Genomic DNA, 20720 nt, shown 5'->3' with positions numbered 1-20720 from the left:
GTTTTAGGTGTGGTGACCAGAATAGTGTATTGGGGGAGGAGAAAAAAGAAGTAGGGAGCTTACTCCTCATGCCACAGGTAAGTTGGTTTGACGTGTATGTAATACCTGACAGGAAAAATGCAAGGTCATTTAATGGACTATAAAAAAAAAGTAATCCAAAGAATGCAAAACATCCCAGTCAGCATATGATGTCACAGCATTTCAGGTTAAACAAGTTTAACAATGTTATAAAGTTTCTAAAGCTTTATAAACCTTTGGCATACACACACCACTCTTAAGTCAGAAACAAAAAAACAAGGTGATTTTCTGGCCAACACTAGTTTATTATCCACAAATAATTCATGAGCAGGGGGCAATTTATAAAATACAGACTCACACATTCAGTAAAGAGACACTAGTCTTATTGCTCTTCCCAAAGCTATGTATGTGTACACTCAGTCAGCAAGCTCAATAAAACATCACTTTATCTGTCCTGAAGACTCAACCTTTAAGCCTTAATACCTTACTGGTGAAAAGGAATGTTTGTGCAATAGGGGGATAAAAAACAGCCAATCTTTCATCTAGCACAAAACAAGAAACAGACTCACCACTGTGCGTTGCTTGTTAGGCAAGAAAACACGAATGGTATTGCTTGTCTTGGAGGAATCTGAAAGTTTCCCATCATCAGATGCTCTGCGTTGATAACCAAACTCCTGGACAATGGTAGGCGAAATACAGTTGGATCCATTGAAGACAGCATCCTTTAAGCCAATTCCATCACTAAGAGCTTTCCAAGCTCCTTGTATTTGCTCCATTGAAGCAGCCTATATAAAACCTGTTCAAATAGAGGAAAAATAAACAAATTCTGAAGTCAAGTCTTTTTAAGGACAAAACCCAGACAGCTTCTGCTTGCTCTGCATCAAGATGTCAGCCAATGAATTAAAATGTACAGGGGATTAGATCCAATCAACCACAAATTTACCAAGCTCATGGAAGGGATCTCACACTGTACCCAAGCCATTGTAGCTCCTTAAGTCAAAAACAAAGGAAACACATTCCTGAGGGGCAAAGGAAAGACAGGAACAGTATGGAGCCTGCAGTGGAAAGGGGAATCAGCCAAAATCAGCCTCACTCTTGTGCACAACAGAAAAAAACGGGGGGGGGGGTGTCTGCTGATTCAGTCCCCACACTTCATCCTACACTGTTTGGGATGGCTAAACAAGGGGGCAGGATTGCAGTGGGAGGAAGCTCAAGTCCCTTCCCATGAGCACGTCATTCATAGTTGGTGACCCACCCCAAGTAAGAACGGAACCTTGGCTTACCTGTGAAGGTTCCTTCTACACTGAGGGAGGAGGACATATTCAGCAGCGGGTGTTTACCTTCCTATGCTCAGGGAGAGGCAGGCTCTAAAACTTTACTTCCTGTCCCCTGGGCTAGGACCGCCCTCTGATCTCCAGTTTGAGGACTTCCAAAGCAGGATTAGTAGTAACAGAATTTAGGAAGACAGGAAACCACTGTAACATTAAACTCAAAACACGAGAATAAGTAACAGATAAACAACCTCAGGTTCAGAACCATGGGAAGACAAGTAAACAGTAAATATTACTATTCCTCTTTTTCTTTTTCTTTTATTTATTTATTTGATTAATGAAGAAGTGACCTGCTCATCTTATTTTGCATCTTACGTTCCTACGGATTTCTTCACTTCGGGCGGGCAAGATGTCCTCCTCCCTCAGTGCAGAAGGAACCTTCACAGGTAAGCCAAGGTTCCATTCTCCCTCTGAGCTCGGAGGACATCTTCAGCAGCGGGATCTTCAAAAGCTGGAATCCACTGGGAGGGAATCAATTTTTCCCCTGTGGAAACACTCTGTAGGACTCACCTGCCAAAAGCAGCATCTGATGATGAATAGACGTTTATCTTGTAATGCCTCACAAGGTGGAAGGACTGGACCAGGTTGCTGCCTTGCAAATTTCTTCAATCGAGGCCTGTCTATTGAAGGCTGCCGAGGTTGCCGCACTGTGGACAGAATGAGCAGTAATGCCAGGTGGCATTGGAATGATGCTGAGCTGATAACCCGCCTGAATGCACTGACGTATACATTTGCTAATAGAAGTCTTTGACATCTCGCATCCCTTATTCGGAGGAGATACGGAGATGAAGAGACACACAAAACGACGGAAGGGTTCTGTCCTTTTGAGGTAGATCCGTAGGGCCCTGCGTAGGTCCAGGGTGTGCCAACTCTTTTCTCTTGGATGAGACGGACAGGGGCAAAAGGATGGAAGGTGTAATTCCTGTTGCCTATGGAAAAGAGAGTTCACTTTAGGCAAGAAAGAAGGGTCCGTAAGTAAGACAACTTTGTCGTCGTGGAACACGCACAAGCTTTCCCTGGAGGACAGTGATGCCAATTCCAAAATTCTTCTAGCGGAAGTCACCGCCGTTAGAAAAAATCACCTTCATTCTGAGACAGTTCAGTGAGCACTCCCTTAAAGGTTTGAAAGGCAGCTGCGTAAGAGCCTGTAGCACAATGTGTAGGCGCCAGGTGGGAAACCTATGGACGGTAGGAGGCGAAACCTCAGACACTCCCTTCAAAAAGGTGACTACATGAGGATGTCTGGTGGTAATATATCCATCCAAATGAGGAACGGCAGTAGCGATAGCTGACACCTGTCTCCGAAGAGTGGAAGCTTTTAGACCCTGTGATAAACTAACTTGGAGGAAATTGAGCAGGTGACTAGTAGAGATTGAAAGAGGGTCGAGGCGTTTCCCCCCCCTCCATCGGGTGAATGCTTTCCACGAGAAGTTGTAGATACATTTGGTGGATTGCTTCCTAGCAACTAGCATGGTGGAGACGACCTCTTCAGAGTAACCTAACTCTAACAGCCTCTACCTCTCAAGACCCAGGCAGTCAGGCTTAACCAAGTTGGGTCTGGATGTACTAGGGGTCCCTGCTGCAGCAGATCTTGGACTGGTGGTAGCGGCCACGGTTCCTGCACTGACAGTTCCTTCAGCATCGAAACCACAGGCTCCGAGGCTAGTGGGGTGCAATGAAGATGGCTTGTGCCTTTTCCTGACATACCTTCCTTGGTGCCTTGGGAATTATGGGTAGAGGTGGGAAGGCGTATAGAAGCCCTTGAAGCCAGGGAGACTCTAGAGTAGGCTTTTGGATGAGCATACCTTGATAGGAATCTCGTGGTCTGGTGATTGTGGCCCGAGGCAAACAGATCCATCACTGGCTGCCTGAACCCTGCTGCTATCTGTAGAAAGGTTTCTCGCTTGTGAGACCACGCTCCCTCATCCACCTGTTGATGGCTGAGCCAGTCTGCCTGAGAGTTTAGAGTGCCCTAGATGTGCTCTGCTCTTAGGGACGCCAAGTACTTTTCTGCCCTGCTCAGGATGATCTTGGCCTCTACATGGAGGGAGGAGGAACGAGACCCGACTTGTTTGTTTATATGTGCCTTTGCTGAGATGTAGTCTGTTCTCAGTAAGACATGGTGGTTCTTGATCTTTGGCTTGAATACCAGGAGGGCTCTCCGGATGGCCTGCAATTCCAGAAGGTTTATGTGTAGGTGTCGTTTCTGCGGACTCCACCAACCCTGTGTGATATGTCGGTTCAGGGTCGCTCTCCAACCATCCAGACTGGCGTCGGTAAAGATCTGGGTTGAGGAGCACTGCAGGCAAATCTGACCCTAGGCAAAGTTGAGGGGTCTGGTCCACCACCGGATGCTGTTCCTCACTGGGGAATGAAGGCTTAGGTGTGGATTCCTCTTTTGGATTATCGGAAGTTGATACGGTTTTAGGAACCACTGGAAGTCCCGCATGGGAAAACGCATCCAAGGAACCGTCCCTATACACGACACCATCAACCCCTGAAGTCTGACCAGGGTGGACAGTCCTGATGACTTGGATAGCATCGTAGACTGCACCAGCCTTGAGATGGTTGCAATCTTGTCTGGGGGAAGAAAAGTCATGCGCTGTACTGAAAGCCAAGGGGGCACTCACCAAGATATTGTCTAGGTAGGGGAAAATGTGGATCCCCCTCTTCCCTGAGAAGGACTACTAGGGACACCAGAAACCTCGTAAAGACCCTCGGAGCTGAAGACAGGTCTATGGAGGTCAGGAACGAGTGAGGCCAGAGGGCTTCGACAATAGACCGCAGAGCCTCCATCCTGAAATGTCTGAAGAGTATAAAGTTGTTTACATGTCTCAGGTTCAAGATGGCCTGCCAATCCCCGTTCCTCTTCGGAATGGTAAAGAAGACAGAGTATACCCCGGCGCACTGCTCTGCATAGGGTACAGGCTCTATAGCTCTGATCTCCAAAAGGAGGTCTATGGCTGCCTGGGCAAGTGCCACTTTTCCTGTCCTTGAGGAAGTGGGGGAAGCGAGAAAGATGTCCAGGGGAATTGTACCATATAGCCCTCATGTACAATCATTCAGACCCAAGCATCTGGATGAACAGAGTTCCAAAACTTGGCAAACTGCTGAAGTCTTCCCCCCACTGGACTGGACCTGCAGTCATTGCTTTCCAGACCTTTCGTTGAATCTGCTGGATTTGTCTGCGTTCTACTGAGACTGAGATCCCCTGTGGAATCTGGAGCCTTTTCAGAAGGGCCCCGGGCTGGGGTTCCAGCTATTACGCCTGCCGTCAGATCTGGATTGGGCATGGGCGTGAGATGTACGAAAGGAAGAAGAGTAAGCTCTCTTACCTTCCTACCTGAAGAATTTTGGGAGAGCCTTTTTCTTACCCTTTGTCTCAATGAGGATGTCATCCAGCTTAGACCCGAACAGACATCCTCCTTTGAAGGGATAGCCCAGCAAGATGGATTTGGAGCCATAGTCAGCTGACAAGGATCTGATCCATGAGGCTCTTCTGGAAACTGCAGAAGCTGCCAGAGCCCTGGCGGATAAGGTCATTGAATCTAAGGTAGCATCATCCATAAAATTTAACTGCTTTAAGGACCCTACTCAGACCATCCAAAACCCTCTTGTTCTCCTGGGGAACTGGATCGAAGAGCTTTCTGGTCCACATGATAGAAGAGCGGGCGACTAGGGCGGCTATGGCAGAGGCTTGGATGGACAAGGCAGAGGCCTCATGTGCCCTCTTACAGGCAAAGTCCACCTTTCTGTCTAAAGGGTCCTTAATACTGCCAGCCCCGTCCTCAAATAGGAGCCCAGCTGGCTGAAATGCGGCAACAGTGGCTTCCACTAATGGAACCTGAAGGATGTTCATTGCCCATGGTTCCAATCTGTACATTTTTCTAACAGCCGCAGGCAACTGTTTGTTAGTGAAGTGTTTATCCACTCTGCCCTAAGAGGTCTTCAAAATACTCAGGGAATGGCACTGAGCGTGGCTGAGACTTCAGCCTGGTGAAGAACTCCTTGGTGCCTCTAAACTTCACCTTACTCTTAGCTGCCTCTGTCTCCTCATCTTTGTGGAGATCTAAAGCTGCCATAACCTCAGTAATCAGGGAGAGATATTCTTCCCCCAAGAATGGGTCAGTTAATCTTGACCCCCTACATCCCCCCGTGGAGTCTTCTCTTGAAGAGAATTCCCCTTCTTCCCTTTCACTGCCACCAGCAGGTGGAGATAGGGAGCAATCTCTGCCAGTAGGTGGTAACGTGGCCTTTTTAGCCGCCTTGGTGGGCCAGGCATGGCTGGAGCTCCTGGAGCACTCTCTGGCTTCAGATCCCAATTGTACAGAAGCCATGGTAATTGGGGCGCAGCTCTGGAACCCATAACACTCCCGCAGGAAGGGCCACCAAACTGGGCAAATTCTTCTCTGAGAGCCTGTCTCATCAACTCAATCATGCTCCAATTGCCACACACACACCCCGAGGTAAAAAGTAGAGAAGAGGCTTCAACGTTACCAAACGACGTTCCTGTAGCCTGATCCTCACTGGGGCCAACATTACAGGAGTCCAATTCAACGTTACCGAACGACGTTCCTGTAGCCTGATCCCCACTGGGGCCAACATTACAAGAGTCCGATTCACCCTCGTAACCCCTGAGGGCCGAACGGGGGGGGGTTGCGGCGGCCATTTTGTTTTGGCAGGCTCTTTTCGAGCCATCCAGATTGCTTGCCGGTTGCAAGCTCTGCTTGAGAGTGGCTGCTTCTGAATCCGGCCGCTTGGGCTGTTTCTCCCCTTTGCAGCTTCACTGTGCTGCCTGCATTGTTTGTTGGAAGAACAAAAGACCATCCACTCCCTCCTCATCCCCTGAAAAAAGCTCTTCAGAAGCTCTCTCTCCTTCTTCAGACATGTTCCCTCCAGACAGACCGGGGGGAGGGGGGTGAAGAACAGGACGGGGGTGACAGGGGAGACAGTGGAGCACAAAGAAAGGGGTAGGGCACCACAGTAATAGATTAGAATTCACAAAGAATGAAACAAGGAAAAGTGAAAGTAAAAAAGGAACAAGAGAAGTAGCTATGGAGCTAATTCCTAAACCTGCTTCTCCCATGGAGGCAGGAGGAGAACTGGAGATCAGAGGGCGGTCCTAGCCCAGGGGAGGAAGTAAAGTTTTAGATCCTGCCTCTCCCTGAGCATAGGAAGGTAAACACCAGCTGCTGAAGATGTCCTCCGAGCTCAGTGGGAAAAAGCTTTGTTATAGCAGCCGTGCTTAGTTTGCTTCTGTAGGTCAGCATATTTCTGCAAAAGCACCTTGTAATCCTGTTCCAAGAAATGTTGTTTATGCAACAATTATTTATTAGACTTATAGCAGAAGCATTCACACTTATCAGCTAAAAGTATAGCAAGTCAGAATTAAAAAAAAATTCTCTAGTTTACCATTGAAGCAAATTGAGAAAGAGTTTTGGATTGTTTCACTTATTCGTTTTATTAAAGCATTTTTGTCCCAACTTTCTCACTGGAAAGAAGGCTACTAATCCCTTCTGATGGCACACAACACAAGGAAGTGTTCCACCAACCCACAAGAAGGGACTGGTGAGATGCAACTCCGTATATTTTGTTATGGTCAAATATGAACTACTTTTCTCTAAGAAATTTCTGTCTAACGTGGTTGTACATCTTACAGTGCTTGGCTAAGACTGTGAAGGCCTGGATTCATACTCCCACCCAGCCATGAAGTTTTTGAGCCAGTCATTCTCTCTCACTATAATCAATCTCACAGGGCTGTTGTAAAGATAAAATGAAGAGAATGATCTGTTTACCACCCAAGTGTCCACAGAAAAAGGGAAGGTTAAAATTTTCAGAATCTAAATGCAGAAGTCAATTCCCAACTATGTTGTTAGGAGAAACAATATGTTAACCCCAACTAACTACATTTACAGGTATTATATACTCAAGATTTTATTGTACATTTAGGTGGGTTGTCAACAAATCAAGCATTTTAGATTTGCTTTTACCAATTAACTGGCTAAACTGAAATAAATGTGCATATCAAAACACTAATATAGATACAATAATAAAAACTATATTACATGTCAGTAAGTTACCACTTGCGGACACTTTTTTTAAAAGGGGGAAAATACTTAAATCTCAAAGCAACTTATTAAAATTGGCTCCCACCACTTAATCTACCGAAACCTTAGTTGATTTACAAGATAATGCAGGTGTGAGTGAAAGCCCATAAACTAGAGAAGAGCTGGCTCAGCCCCACCATAGCAACCCGCCAGCCCTCCACCAGAGTAACCCCCTGCCCCAGTGTGGGAAGAGACAGGCCAGGGGACATGGTGGCAGTTAATCGGCTCCCTAAGCTGCTCCTGCTCAGGAAGATCCCCAGAACCGGTGGAAAGTTATACCTGCAAAAATAACAGCATAGCCCACAGGCACCCATGACAGTTACTGAAAGCAACCTCCATCACCAACAGGCACCACACCCCTCACCTCCCCAAATCCCACAGGAGGCAGACGAACACTGTGCTCAGAACCCTCTGGTCCGTACCTGAACAGCCACCCACCACCATGGTGGCTTCCACCAAGCAATATAAATCCTAAGTCATGTGCGGGCAGGCCAGATACTAAGTTGCACAGCACAGGGCTGTAACAGCCAGAACTGTGGCCACTTAGCATCTCCCACCACTGTGGTGGCACAATTGCACTCCCACTCAGATGGGGCACACCATGTGGGAACACTACTCACTGACAGGGCAGACAGGCAGGGGGAGCTGCTGCAGAGCAGGACTCTGCAGACCTGTTTCCGTCCAAGGAGGATGCCCCTTTGAAACCACAAGGGGACATGTGCTTTCTGAGAAGCCAGAACGACAGGTGTGTGTGTGTGGGGGGGGAGGCTAAACCACAAGATGTGGGGGTCATGCCAAACTATGACTGGGAAAGATGTGTCACAAGCAGTTATTGCTGTGTTAGCAAATTTGTAACAGATCAATCAGCTTGCCCAGGAGAATGCATGCTTAGGGGGAAAGAACCTGGATAGGGGACATAAAGCTCAACAACGGATGACTACTGCTAAATAGGTGAGGATAAAATAAACTGGCATCTACAAACTAGTTCAAGGGCTCATCCCATGAATGGAAGCCCCTCCCCCCACTTAGAATAAGAAGATGCAGAAAGAGAAAAGTAGGGCATAAAAGTCTGGGAGTTAGCACTGCCCTTAGAAAGAAATGTGGCATAAGCTAAAAGCTGGGAAATGAGATCACCCTATGAGGACAAATCACAACACCCCTATGACTACCCCACAGGGTGGCGACGTAGCTGAAAGACCCAGAGAGAAGGGGAATACGATCAGGGCTGTGAAGCACAGGAAACAAATCTCCTTTAGCAGATTGCTCCTGCTCAGTCAGTTTTATTGACAAGGCCCAGGGGGAGTATCTCTTGGGGAACTGATTTGCAATGCATCATGTTCGATGACATTTGCATCGTATTCAATGAAAGTTGCTTTTGGAATCCTGGCTCTCCGGTCTCCACTCCTCTGGTTAATCTGAGGCTCGATGTTAAGAAGCCTGTGCTAAATGGTTGGGATTTCAGGGAACTCCTGATCACCCTTCCTTTGATTCCCAACACCCCCCAGAATTTATTTCTAACATGGGACATACTCCTGGTTGGCCCTGCTTGTGGCCACTCCTAGTGCACGGGGCTGTAGGGCCCCCTTCCTCTCCTTTTTTAACCACTGCCTCCATTTTGTTTGGTGGGGACCTGTGCCTTTAAGAAGGTGCAGTGTGTGCTGCAGTTGTGGTCCAGGAGTGCATAGCCACACTTCCCCCCTTCAGCTCGCATGCATGCCCACAGGGCAGGCTCCACTAGGTTGCCAACCTGCGGTTGCCTGATCCAGCCCCCCCCCATCCCAGCCATGTCTCTGTGACGTCTTTGTGGTATCAACAGCACAGTTGCCAAGGAGTGCATACTTTCTCTTACTGTACATTGTACCACCACCTCAACTCAATATAGTACCTTCCTGAAACATGCCAGTCCTTCTACACTAAAATGTATATTTGGCTGGACTAGAAACTCAGCCTGAGAGCCTTATGTCACCTGATACACTACCACAGGACACATGCATACTGTGACACTGCCGGGTTGGATTTGGGATCCACTGAAATGCCTAATATTACACTGTGAGTTTAAATGCACTTGCCTAGTATAAGGCCCTGTCTTCTCTTACTTCTTTGGCACTAGGAGAAATAAAGAGTGGTAACACTAAGAGCTGGCAGAGAAACAGGTGGGAAAATTGGGAATACCAGCCTTCTTTAACCCCTATAACCTATGGCTCATTGCTGGACTGGAATTATAATGAAAGCATTAGTTTAGAAGTGCAATGCTAAAAGCAAGGGGAAGATAGGCTACTGTATAGTATGCAGGAGAGAAAGCCAGGTTGGGCAAAGGGCTGTAAGTGGGGGAGGGCTGGCATCCTGCAATAGATGGTTTGAAGTACAGCACAGGGTTGTTTAGAAAGTAATTTATGTAGCACATACCAAGGATACAAATGCGCTGTATGAAATCACTGTATTTCATTCATGTTCTCAGTAAACCTTACCACTAAGACTTCACCATTAACCCCAAATAGCAGAATGGAGAGAGAATGGTGGTGGCTGGGGCACCAGTGAGTGAACCTACGCCACCGAGTGAGTCCATGCTTTCTTCACCCCATTGTTATACCAAATCAACCTGTGTATTCCACCAGTGCCGAATTCTGAGGTGGAAATTCAACTGGACTGCTTCAAATCACATTCCCTCAAACTCAAACACACACGTGTCCTTTATATCCCACAGTCTCAGCTAATCTAGCTATTTAGGCAGTTTCCAGTTTTCTATAGTTGAAGCCATAAAAAAAGTACAAGAAATACTAACTCAAGTTAGTATAGGAAATACTAACACCAAAAAACAATAAGCAGCAGTATTAAAGTAGTTTCAGAGAGCAGTAGTAGCAAGATCAATGTTACCACCACTACAAGTATTTGATTGTGTCTACTTGATTGTAACGGCCTTTGGCTATATGCAATAAATCTGTACTACTACTACAAGAGGAAGCCTCAATCAAGAGAAGAGAGAAAAACCCATACTCAACAGGGGCTGAGGGTTGGGAGGACAGGCATCAAAGTTTAGTAAACGAAACTAAGTGGAGGGCTGTGGGCTGGACAAGGCCTCTTTCCTGGCTACAGGCTTTATGTCTGTCAGTGGAGGAACTCAAAGCAGAGCCTCTGAAGACGGGCAGGGACGAACCAGCTCTCAAGTGTTTGCAGAAGCCCTACATTCTGCACAAATTTGTGAACCTAGTTGGAGATGTGCTTCCTGCATTGTTATTTCTACACGTCAGTACAGACAGCACTGACCAGCAGGAGTTTGAACTTTTTCTTAGCAGAGGCAAAAAATGAGGTTGATCATATTAAGTATGCTCAAATACTGATGCTTGTATTATTAAAGTGCACAAACATGAACTTCATGGCACCTCTTATTTGCCTGGCTCAATTATATTTTGATCTTTCTTCAAGCTCAGGGCTGTAGTGGGTAGTGTCATGTTTGGATGGGGCAATCCAAAATTAAAATCCTCCTTGTTATGAAGTGACTGGTGATCCTTGGCCAAGTTAACTGTCAGGCTAACCTTCTTCACAGGGTTGTTGTAAGGTTAAAATGTTTCTCTGAGATCCCTGGAGGAAGGATAGCACAGAAATGTAACTAAGGGCAAGTCACGTAGAAAGGAAAAATGCCTCCAACTAAGCAGAAAAATTCCAGGCAACCATACTCTCATAGGTGCCTGAAACAGCAACGTTGGCACAAATATGAATTTTTTCCCCCGGCCTGCCTTTCACATTCACCAGGGAAAAGTCTTCACTCCTTGCCCAGCTACAGAATCTGGCTAGCACAGAAGGGTAACACTGAAGATTTGCCTCAGCTGACTCTCACTTAGCAGCTAACTAATTCCCTATAATATTTTTGAAATGGTGGAGAAAGGGGGTCTGGAACCGGTTTTCTTTTAAATATTAAACTGATTAGGCCATTTCCTTTACTCAAGAGTAGCTATTCCAGGACAAGAAACCCATTTTCCTGTAGGTCAACTTCAGCAGGGACAAGGCTATCTATTCATAAAAGACCATCCTTCTCCAATGACTACAAAATTATATTGTACAGCAAGAGTCAGTGACAGAAAGACAAATGCTCATTGCAGCAAAAGAAGAAAAGAAAGGAAGATAATGTAGCTCTCTCATAACACTTCTTTTCCTTCCCATTCTTTCAGAGGTGAACTAGACACTTGAGGCTACTCCTAGGCTATGATTTTGTTTCTATCATTTCTTCTCCACTTCCAGACATTCAATTCCCCTTGCCAGATGCAACAATATATAGAAGACAGATATGCCAGCGGGGTGGGGGGGATTCAAGAACAAGTTTCTTGAGGGGATGAAACTTGGCCCTCCACTATCCCTACTCCCTTCTTCAGACTACAAACTAGTTGCAGAGTACAGTTCCTATTAAAATCTCAGGTTCTGTTCTCATTGCCTAATGAGTATTCACCTTAGTCAGGATTCGGCCAGTATACACTTGAGAAACTGGCCCGTAGAGAACTCAATCAACCAGATAAATTACATGAAATGCCAATAGTTTTGGGCACAAACTTTCAGTGATTCAAACCCAGATATGTATCAGATGCAGCAGAAATTGCTTTAAATTCTGCATTTTAAAGGTTGAAAAGGTCAATTCAAGTCTTGCACATACACTTAATTTAACTGTGCACCATGTAGCCATGCTCTTATCTACAGCTAGGTAAGGAAGAGCAATTGTTTGCTACTTTCACAGTGATCAAAATTTAAGATTTTAGAAAAGTGTTGCAAGTCTTTAATTTACAAAAAAAAACCTGAATTTTTTTTTACTTCTTTCCATTCTAGGAAACTCAGCTCTTAAGTGTTCCAGAAGCAGAGACAGTACATGAAATAATCTATGCACCAGCCAACCACAGCCATGCAGAAGTCAATACATTTATCACCATGGTCTATTTTCAAATTACAGTAGGTAACTTTATTACTGCTGTCAGATTCTTTACAGGCCAGAAGGTTATCTGCACAGATGTGCTGCACAGCAGCATTCATCTCAGATTACGTCAGCCATAAATTCAATATGACAAAGTGGAATAAATAAAAAACCAAGAGAAAAGGCCATTTTGGCCTTTTCTCCATTAGGAAAAAAAAGATCAGAAACCAAAAATACAGTTCACCCACCTAGGAAGAAACAGACAAAAATGATCTATATGCCATTTCAGAAAGGGAGATTAACAATCTTTTAAAATATTAGATTGCATATCTTGATCAATATCTTGATCAATATATTTTCCTAACATGAAAACACAACTTAAAATGCTAAAACCACGCACGCCATCTAGGTTTAGGACTTCACACAGCCTAATCTGGCTGTATTATATAAAAGCTATTCCTTTCTTTATCACTGCTTTATTACAATAGTTTTGGAAAGCTAGAGTTCTCTGTTGCTGCCATTTTTGTATGATGGTGTGCAACAGATAGAAGATACTTACTTGGAAATTTCAATGACATCAAAAGAACTTCTAAACAAATACATGTAGGATATGGGTGGAAACTTGGCTTTGAACTTAAGGGGCTCTTCCACAAGGTCAGCTGGGGGTAGAAATAGGGGGGAGAAGAACTGCATTGAGGGATACTACATGGTATCAGATAATTAATTCCTATTCCATAGAGTAAGTCCATTCATTTACCAAATTTAACTGCCCACTCTGTGTAAAACAAATGAGCTTCATTCTGTAATACCTTCCCAGTCAGGAGCTCAAACTTTTATCAAGTTAAAATACTGTTCTGTCTTTGCTTCCACCCCAACCCATATTTTTTAAGGTAAACGAATTGAAATGGTAAAAACAAAAAGGTGACAATTTCTAAGGGCAAGTCAAGTAGAAAGGAAAAATGCCTCCAACTAAGCAGAAAAATTCCAGGCAACCATACTCTCATAGGTGCCTGAAACAGCAACGTTGGCACAAATATGAATTTTTTTTCCCCGGCCTGCCTTTCACATTCACCAGGGAAAAGTCTTCACTCCTTGCCCAGCTACAGAATCTGGCTATTAAAAATAACGAAATGCAGACAACTGCCTGAGGAGAAGTTCTGGCTTCAGTGGCAGAACAGTGATTACTCTACTGAACCCTAGATTCCAAAACATTAACAATTTTGTAACAATTTAAATTACCACATCTTGAGCACAAAATTAGGTATCACATGCAAATGCAACAGAGCCTGACAGCATTTTTAGAAAAAGTTCTCACAAGTACACACTGGAAACCTCAGTGGAAAAAAAATCTGGAATTTTAGGAGATTTGGAGCAGGGACAAGGCTAAAGCACCAACACCCCTGATCATCCCACCAAGCAGCAGCTTTTCCTTTTGTAGAAGGCCTGCCAGGCTACCATTATGTTTGTAGATATAATGTGCAGTCTGAAACCAATCTTGCTCATCATACTTTGTTTAGCCGCAAACTGTAACATCCACAACTAACTTCAAAGATTTGCAAGAAGCCATTAATGTGTAGCATTTATGGACAGCCAGCAATTCCACAGAGAAACCCTCTATTCTAAAATGGAACAAATACTCCCCAAATGAGAAATTAACACTACATTTACAGTACAACCCTATGCAGAGTTACTCCAGTCAAAGCCCACTGAAAACAACAAGCTTCAACTAGAGTAGTGTTTCCCAAAAATGGGTCACAAAACCTCTGCAAGTGGGTTGCAGGCCAGTCCTCCTTAATGGCCACCCCTGCCCTTTCCGTTTCTATGTTTCGGAAACTAAGATCTGACCTTAGAAACTATCGTTCATGTCATACATTAGTTGATATTTTTTCTTCACTGCTTATGCATGTTGATCAAGTGAATCATGTCCGGATGAGAATAGTGAGAGTAAGAATCTTGGGGGGATTCAAGGGAGTAATGAAGAAGGAAAGGATGGTCAAAGGCTGGAATGTAACCACCATATGCAAAGGGTTCAGAGTGGGGACAGCTACACCTTTTGTGCAATGGTGGTTGGTTTCTCAAAAACATCTGGCTAGCCACTATAGAAAATGGCATGCTGAACGAGATGGGTGCCAAGGTCATAGTTTGCCTAGGTTGCCAAAAACACCTTGGACCAGCCCTGGTTGGCTCACCATACCAAAAAGGTTGGAAACCACTGAATGAGAGAACATATTATTACTGTGTTGTCTACAGCCATTTGGTTTAAGGGATTTTTAAAGGTCTCTTCCAGAAACATTAACAGTGGAGTTTAAAAATAAGAAGTTATGGGGAACACAGGAAGATAAATGTCACAGTAGTATATATGACTACTAGGAGAAAGTGAAATGCTTATATGGGAAGAAAGCATAATGAATTTTAGAATACACTTTTAGATTTGGAAAGTTTATCACAGCAAGTTTATTTTTGTGTGCACATGAACAGAAAACAAGACTACAAACTACATGTAGCCTAAAATATTTTAATGTAACTCAACTCCAGCTGTACTAAAATTTAAAGCTCTTTTGCTTATAAACATGGCAGTGCATGAATAAAAGTTCAAAACCTAACATGTAAAATATGACCTACTGGTGCTTGTCAAATTTCATGATTTCCAAGGGCTGGCTGAAGTATTTTGCAAATGAGATCATTCCATATGAACTACTGCTGTATAGATTACATTTGCCTTAAAGATTCCACCAAATCCATCATCCTGATCAGAACATATGTAAATACTTTCAGCATGGAACACTACCATCATGCTTTCGGCAGCATCACTGCTGTGAAAAATGTAGCTCTGTGCTGCAGCCCTATGAATACCAAATAGGATATGTCTGTCAATTACAACCAGGCTCTCAACCAGGTACTTTTAATACACATAACCTTCAACTTATGGTAAGTTTCCATTGCCCTAAATGATACCTATAAAGCTATCCACATTTCTGCTGCAGATTATGCTCTACCACGGCACCTGGGAGGAAATTGAAATTTTTGTAGAAATTGAAATATATGCTAAAAGAATTTTTGGAAAACTGAAATATATACTTAACTACCAAACCAAAGCTTCCTTTGCTGATTTAACATCATAAAATGCAATATTTATAACTATTATTTGGCACTGTGGCCCTAGAAATAGGGGGATAGCCTGCTAGAAACAGGCTAGACACAAAGACTAGCAATGTCTTAGATCGCAATGGGTAGCTGTGTTAGTCTATCTGTAGCAATAGAAAAGAGCAAGAGTCCAGTCACATCTTAAAGACTAACAAAATTTCTGACAGGGTATGAGTATCTTAAGAATTAAGCTGTGACTCATGAAAGCTCATACCCTGCCTGAAAATATGTTTTGTATCATACCACTTTTCATCCATCTTCCAAAATAGTAAAATCATTCTCTTCTGTTTTGTATACTTTAATGGCATATCTAGAATTTTATGACAAAACATATTACATGAAACACTGTTCTCCCTCACATTTCAAACCATTACAAGGTAAGACAGCGAAAGGTAAAATTTAAAAACAGAAAAGTCTAGATTTAGGCTACTATGCCAGAAAGTTCTCTTATTAGAAACGTCTGTTTATTTTTAGTATTTATTTTAGAATAAAATATTTATAAAATATTTATTTTATAAAATTATTTTAGAATAATTTTAATTTTTTAATGTTCTCACCATAAACACACAATCCATCCAAAAAGCCAAGTTCAAGCAAATCTACAGAAGCAGAAAATCAAATATTGCCCAGGCTGGTCATACTACTTAGTCCTTGCTACTTGTTCTAAACCACAAGAAGTCACACATTAATAGCCTAAGCCTGCCTAATAAACAAGGTGACAGCTTTTTGCATTGTTCTGCCTAATGAAGGAGACCAGCATTCCCCTCCCTGACACCCAGAATACAGAGGGGGCCCAAAACACCATTTGTATAATGCATTCCCAATTATCAGTGCTCTGGAACACATCCAGGGAGGCAAACCTAATTCTGCCGAGAAGTCTCAGTTTCAAATAGGTAGGATTACAAGCTTATGGTACTTCGGCTCCTACCCACAGCGTACACAAATTCCATGAAATAGTGGTAAAAATGGCACATGATTAATAAGACACAGCCTAAATGTCGAAGTGGTAGTGGCCATGGAATTCATTACTTAATTTAACACTACACAAGCCTAGTTCTATCTCTGTATGCTATGCTTTGACATGCTGCTACAAAGGAACGTGCTGTAGAAAGTAGGTGGGGCCAGCAAGAAAAATCAACGTCTGAGGTCACCGGTCAAACAGTCCTACAACCAAGCAGACATAGTGCAGCCTCAAGCTGAAATCCACGGACTCCATCACCTCTGCAACCAGACTGCGTCCACTCACTACTCACAAGGAAGACATTGTTGACTCATTACTCACAAGTAACACAAACATTTCCCCCACAAATTCAATAAAGCTTCCTAAGAGGACAGATGACAGAAGATGTCTTCTTATCCAGGGAACCTGTTGTCTAAATCAGCCATTGACACTGCTTAAAGATTTCAGTTAGCTGTCTGAATGGCAAAGCTCCCGTAATCGTTACTTGGAGTTAGGACTCTAAGAGCAAAACCGCTCAACATATTGCTCATACACTTTGCAGATTTCCAGCCGCAAGCTTTATAGAGATGATCCATGTGAACATATGGGCAACAGTTAAGTATGCTAACTACTCATTTGTCTTTGAAACCAGAGGAAGTTTTGTAAGTTGTTTTGTTTGGTCTCACTAGAGCATCTAGAAGCTGGAACACACATGTCATTGATCTAAGGAAATGGATGGTTCAAACCAGATTAAAAGTTAGCCACCTGTTTTATTTTAAATAGCCACCACTATATATACTATACACTACTATAACTATTTCAAAATGAATTAGTAAAACACAGGAAAGAGATGAAGAACATGCAGGTATCAAAGCAGAAGTTTTTATTCTGTTATAATGTCAACCTGATTTCATGCAATGTACAAAGTATGCTGTAAGGTATCCAAAGCACTTCAGCATGCCAAGTTCAGAGATGAAGAAGCCTGTACGAAAACATTCTGTAATGATACTCTATGCCATGCATCCTGAAGTACTTGGAGAACATGATCATGCAGTCTATATTCTGCACATGGCTCCACAATTCTCAAAATACATATAAAATTAACACAGCTTTTTCTTTAAACAATAGATAACAAACTGTAGTCAATCCACACAACATATTTCTCTCATCACCTAATGAGTACTGTGAAAACTACAGGCAATTACATATTATCACAAATTCCATGATAGGGTACCACTTTTTCCAGAAGCTGCAATCAAAGGAAGTATTGTCTATGATTGTCTCGTCCATATGTCATATTTGTCCACGAAGAAATGGGATGATTGTACCTCTCACATACAGGAAAAATAGTATCCCTGACAGATGCTGAATGCATTCTAGTTCTAGAAGGTCCGCCACTACTTAGTGAAGAAACAGTTTAGCAAAAAACTGAAAATATAGTAGTGTTCATGAAGCATATACAACAAATCACTTGCATGAGGATATGACATAGCTCTGCAGAGTTCAGTGCAGTTTAAAATAATATACAAGTGATCAATTCTACAAGGAAGAGAAGGCAAGAAAAGGTACTAGTTAGTGTTAAACGGGCAAGAGACTAGATTCAAGACTAGTCAGTCCAGAAAAAAGCAAAAAATTCCCAAAGCAATACTTTCAAAGTCTCTCATTAATTCAATCTTTATCCAACAGGGCAGCTGACATAGTCCTTTAGGGAGGACTATTAAGGAGGACCATTGCTATAGAAGAGAGCCAGTGATGCTAGCAGTGTGTATAAGGAAGTCCTGGATTCAAATGTGATCTTAGTTACCAGAGTGCCTTAGATGCCACTATCACTCAGCTTCATTTCCCCCAAATTTTCAATGATCTTGTTAATACTGTTCTTTCGCACATTGTACAGATTACCAAGATAAAGTATACGAAAGACTCTGAACGCTACAGACTGCTGTATAAATGCTACATATTATTATAGCTATGATCAAGGTTCTTGAAACGTTTTTGTTTCTTCAATAAAAGCCTTTGACAAAATATTGGATTTGAAGGGAAATCAAGAAAGGTATTCTTCAAGCTTGACCCAATTAAAAATGTCTTTTTGCTAAAATAAAAATGATTTGCTTCTGCATGGTATTGTACCATTTATTTATTTTTCCTTTTCAAACACACAAAAAAGCATTTTTTCCATCACAAACTTTCTTATAGATGTAATGCAAATAAAATTTTCAGTTATTGAAATCAAAAGGACAGATCTACTGGAATAGGTAAAAATAGCACTACTGAAGATGCCAAAGAAGAATCTTTCCATTATATAGCTACTGCCTAGAATGCAACATCAGCTGGCTTTCTTTTTATAACCCGTTAGCTCCACATGTATGAACTACCGTGATCAAAGTAAAAGGCGGAGAGAGACAACTCAATCCCGCATTTGCATTCAACTTTATATTTTCTTATTAGCTTATTCTATTTGTTATTGGAGCATACAAAAATACATCTAAAAATAAGAACTACTCCACTGCTTCATACCCAATTCAAGCATACCATAGAGAAAATTAACTTCCGATAGAAACAGCAAGTCCTCTAAAAAAATAAGTCAGCACTGTGCATGTACAATCCTTCAAGCAACACAGCACAACAGTCATTTATCCATAAGTATTTGATAAACTTTCTGTATTTGTTGTAATCCTGGAACTGCAATAAAAGGGAAGTTGTCAATCATTTGACAATATATGGCTGGTAGGTTGCATTTTGTTTGGTTGGTCACAAGATGTGCATGCCTGAAATAGATCAAGAAGCACAGATGTTACTTATTCTTCTGCAAAATGCCAATATGAAGAACAGAAGCAGAGTGCAAACAGCTTTCAATAATGAGTACACCATTATATTACTTGCCTGCAGCAAGTTATTGCATCACTGTTTCCTAGGTATCTTGAACTTAGGGGGATGTACCCATCCAACAAACACCTTCACCTAGTAGAAATCTAAATGGCAATGTTTGTGCCAAATAATACAGGTGTGCAATTTAAGAAATTTCTCATGAGTTATCAAGTGTATTTAAGAGGAGATGCAGTTCACATTTCTTAGCTAGAGAGAAATAATTGAGAAGGTAAACATGCAAGCAGCTTTTGTTTAATGCTTGTAAATTGTTGAGAACTTGGGTAGAGGCTACCACACTGAAAAGGTCCAACCCCTTCCCATGGTTTATACTTCTGTCTACAGGCACCTATGGTTCTATCAATATTTCCATGCTATTCCCATGCTCTTGTAAATCATGAACAAAGCACTTGTGCAACTGAAATATACAATAATCAAGTAGATCTGTTTCACTACCATGATTTGTTCCAACTTCAGCATTAGGACTGCAAGACGCAATTTAGTCCACCCTTATAATCACTGTCAGCTATAATTTGCTGTTTACAGTCAGTGAAAACATTTATTTTAATCATTTATACTGCCGAAAATAGCTTACAAACAATTAAAACAATATAAACAATGAAAATCACATAAATCACAAAATAGCAATATACATAATTCTCATCAATAGGGAAGCATGCCCAGTATCTGGCTCAGGTAAGGAGACTTTTGCATGGTTGAAAGTACACCAACAAAGCCACTTTTGTCTTGTCCCAGATGATACACCAAACTCGCAGCACAATCGACAGAGGCTTGGGGAGCAACCCTAAGCAGTTCCACTCAGAAGTCAGTCTCATTTTATTCAATAGGGCTTACTCCCAGGACAGTGTTTTTAGAATTGCAGTCTTAATGACGGCAAATGAAGTGCAACAGACTTCAGCAATTCCCCCCACCCTGACCACTGACTCTAGGTTGATGATTACCCAGCAAAAACCCCTATAGTTGACGCTATGCTGTAATTAAGCCAACAGCACAAAGTAGCCTAATGATACCATCTCAACAGCTGGTTAAGGAATGAGTACAACTCTGTAAACAGAAGATACACAGTACTCCTTGTCCTTTTCAAGCAAGCTAACGTTTAAATAAAAGGTGTTATTTCTCTCCTAATTCCTCTTCACCTCAGACTTCATGTTTGCCTACTGTCCAAAACAGGTTTGTCCTTAAAAAACAGATTTCAAAATTTGGCTCCCATAATACTCTACAAATTATAGCATGAAACACAACCTTAAGGCCCCTTGGGTTTGAAGTTTTAAACCAGATTTAATTACTGTTAACACCACACCCATTCAGCAACTTAGTGAACTAACTTTTCTCTGTTCAAAACCCAAAAATATACAACATGTCCAGAATATTCTTGTGCGAAACTATATGAAATGAATAGGGTT

At 42.5% G+C, this 20720-nt stretch overlaps 1 protein-coding gene across 6 annotated transcripts in view; it reads right to left on the bottom strand.

The window, feature by feature from the left end:
- Positions 1 to 20720, bottom strand: part of RAF1 (Raf-1 proto-oncogene, serine/threonine kinase) — a 98747-nt gene that overhangs the window by 34492 nt on the left and 43535 nt on the right. For 4 of the 6 annotated variants that reach the window (XM_056855149.1, XM_056855174.1, XM_056855158.1 and 1 more), the window contains exon 2: positions 588 to 814. In XM_056855149.1, the coding sequence (XP_056711127.1) occupies positions 588 to 794 (207 nt within the window). In that variant the 5' untranslated portion in view covers positions 795 to 814. Of the gene's footprint in view, positions 1 to 587; positions 815 to 20720 lie in introns of those variants that run through there. The other 2 variants (XM_056855184.1, XM_056855191.1) reach the window with 1 other exon arrangement.

This window comes from Euleptes europaea, chromosome 1 (assembly GCF_029931775.1).
Source record: "Euleptes europaea isolate rEulEur1 chromosome 1, rEulEur1.hap1, whole genome shotgun sequence".
NCBI lineage: Eukaryota > Metazoa > Chordata > Lepidosauria > Squamata > Sphaerodactylidae > Euleptes > Euleptes europaea.
Note: the sequence above shows the minus strand (reverse complement) of the source record. Positions and strands in the feature narration are given on the sequence as shown.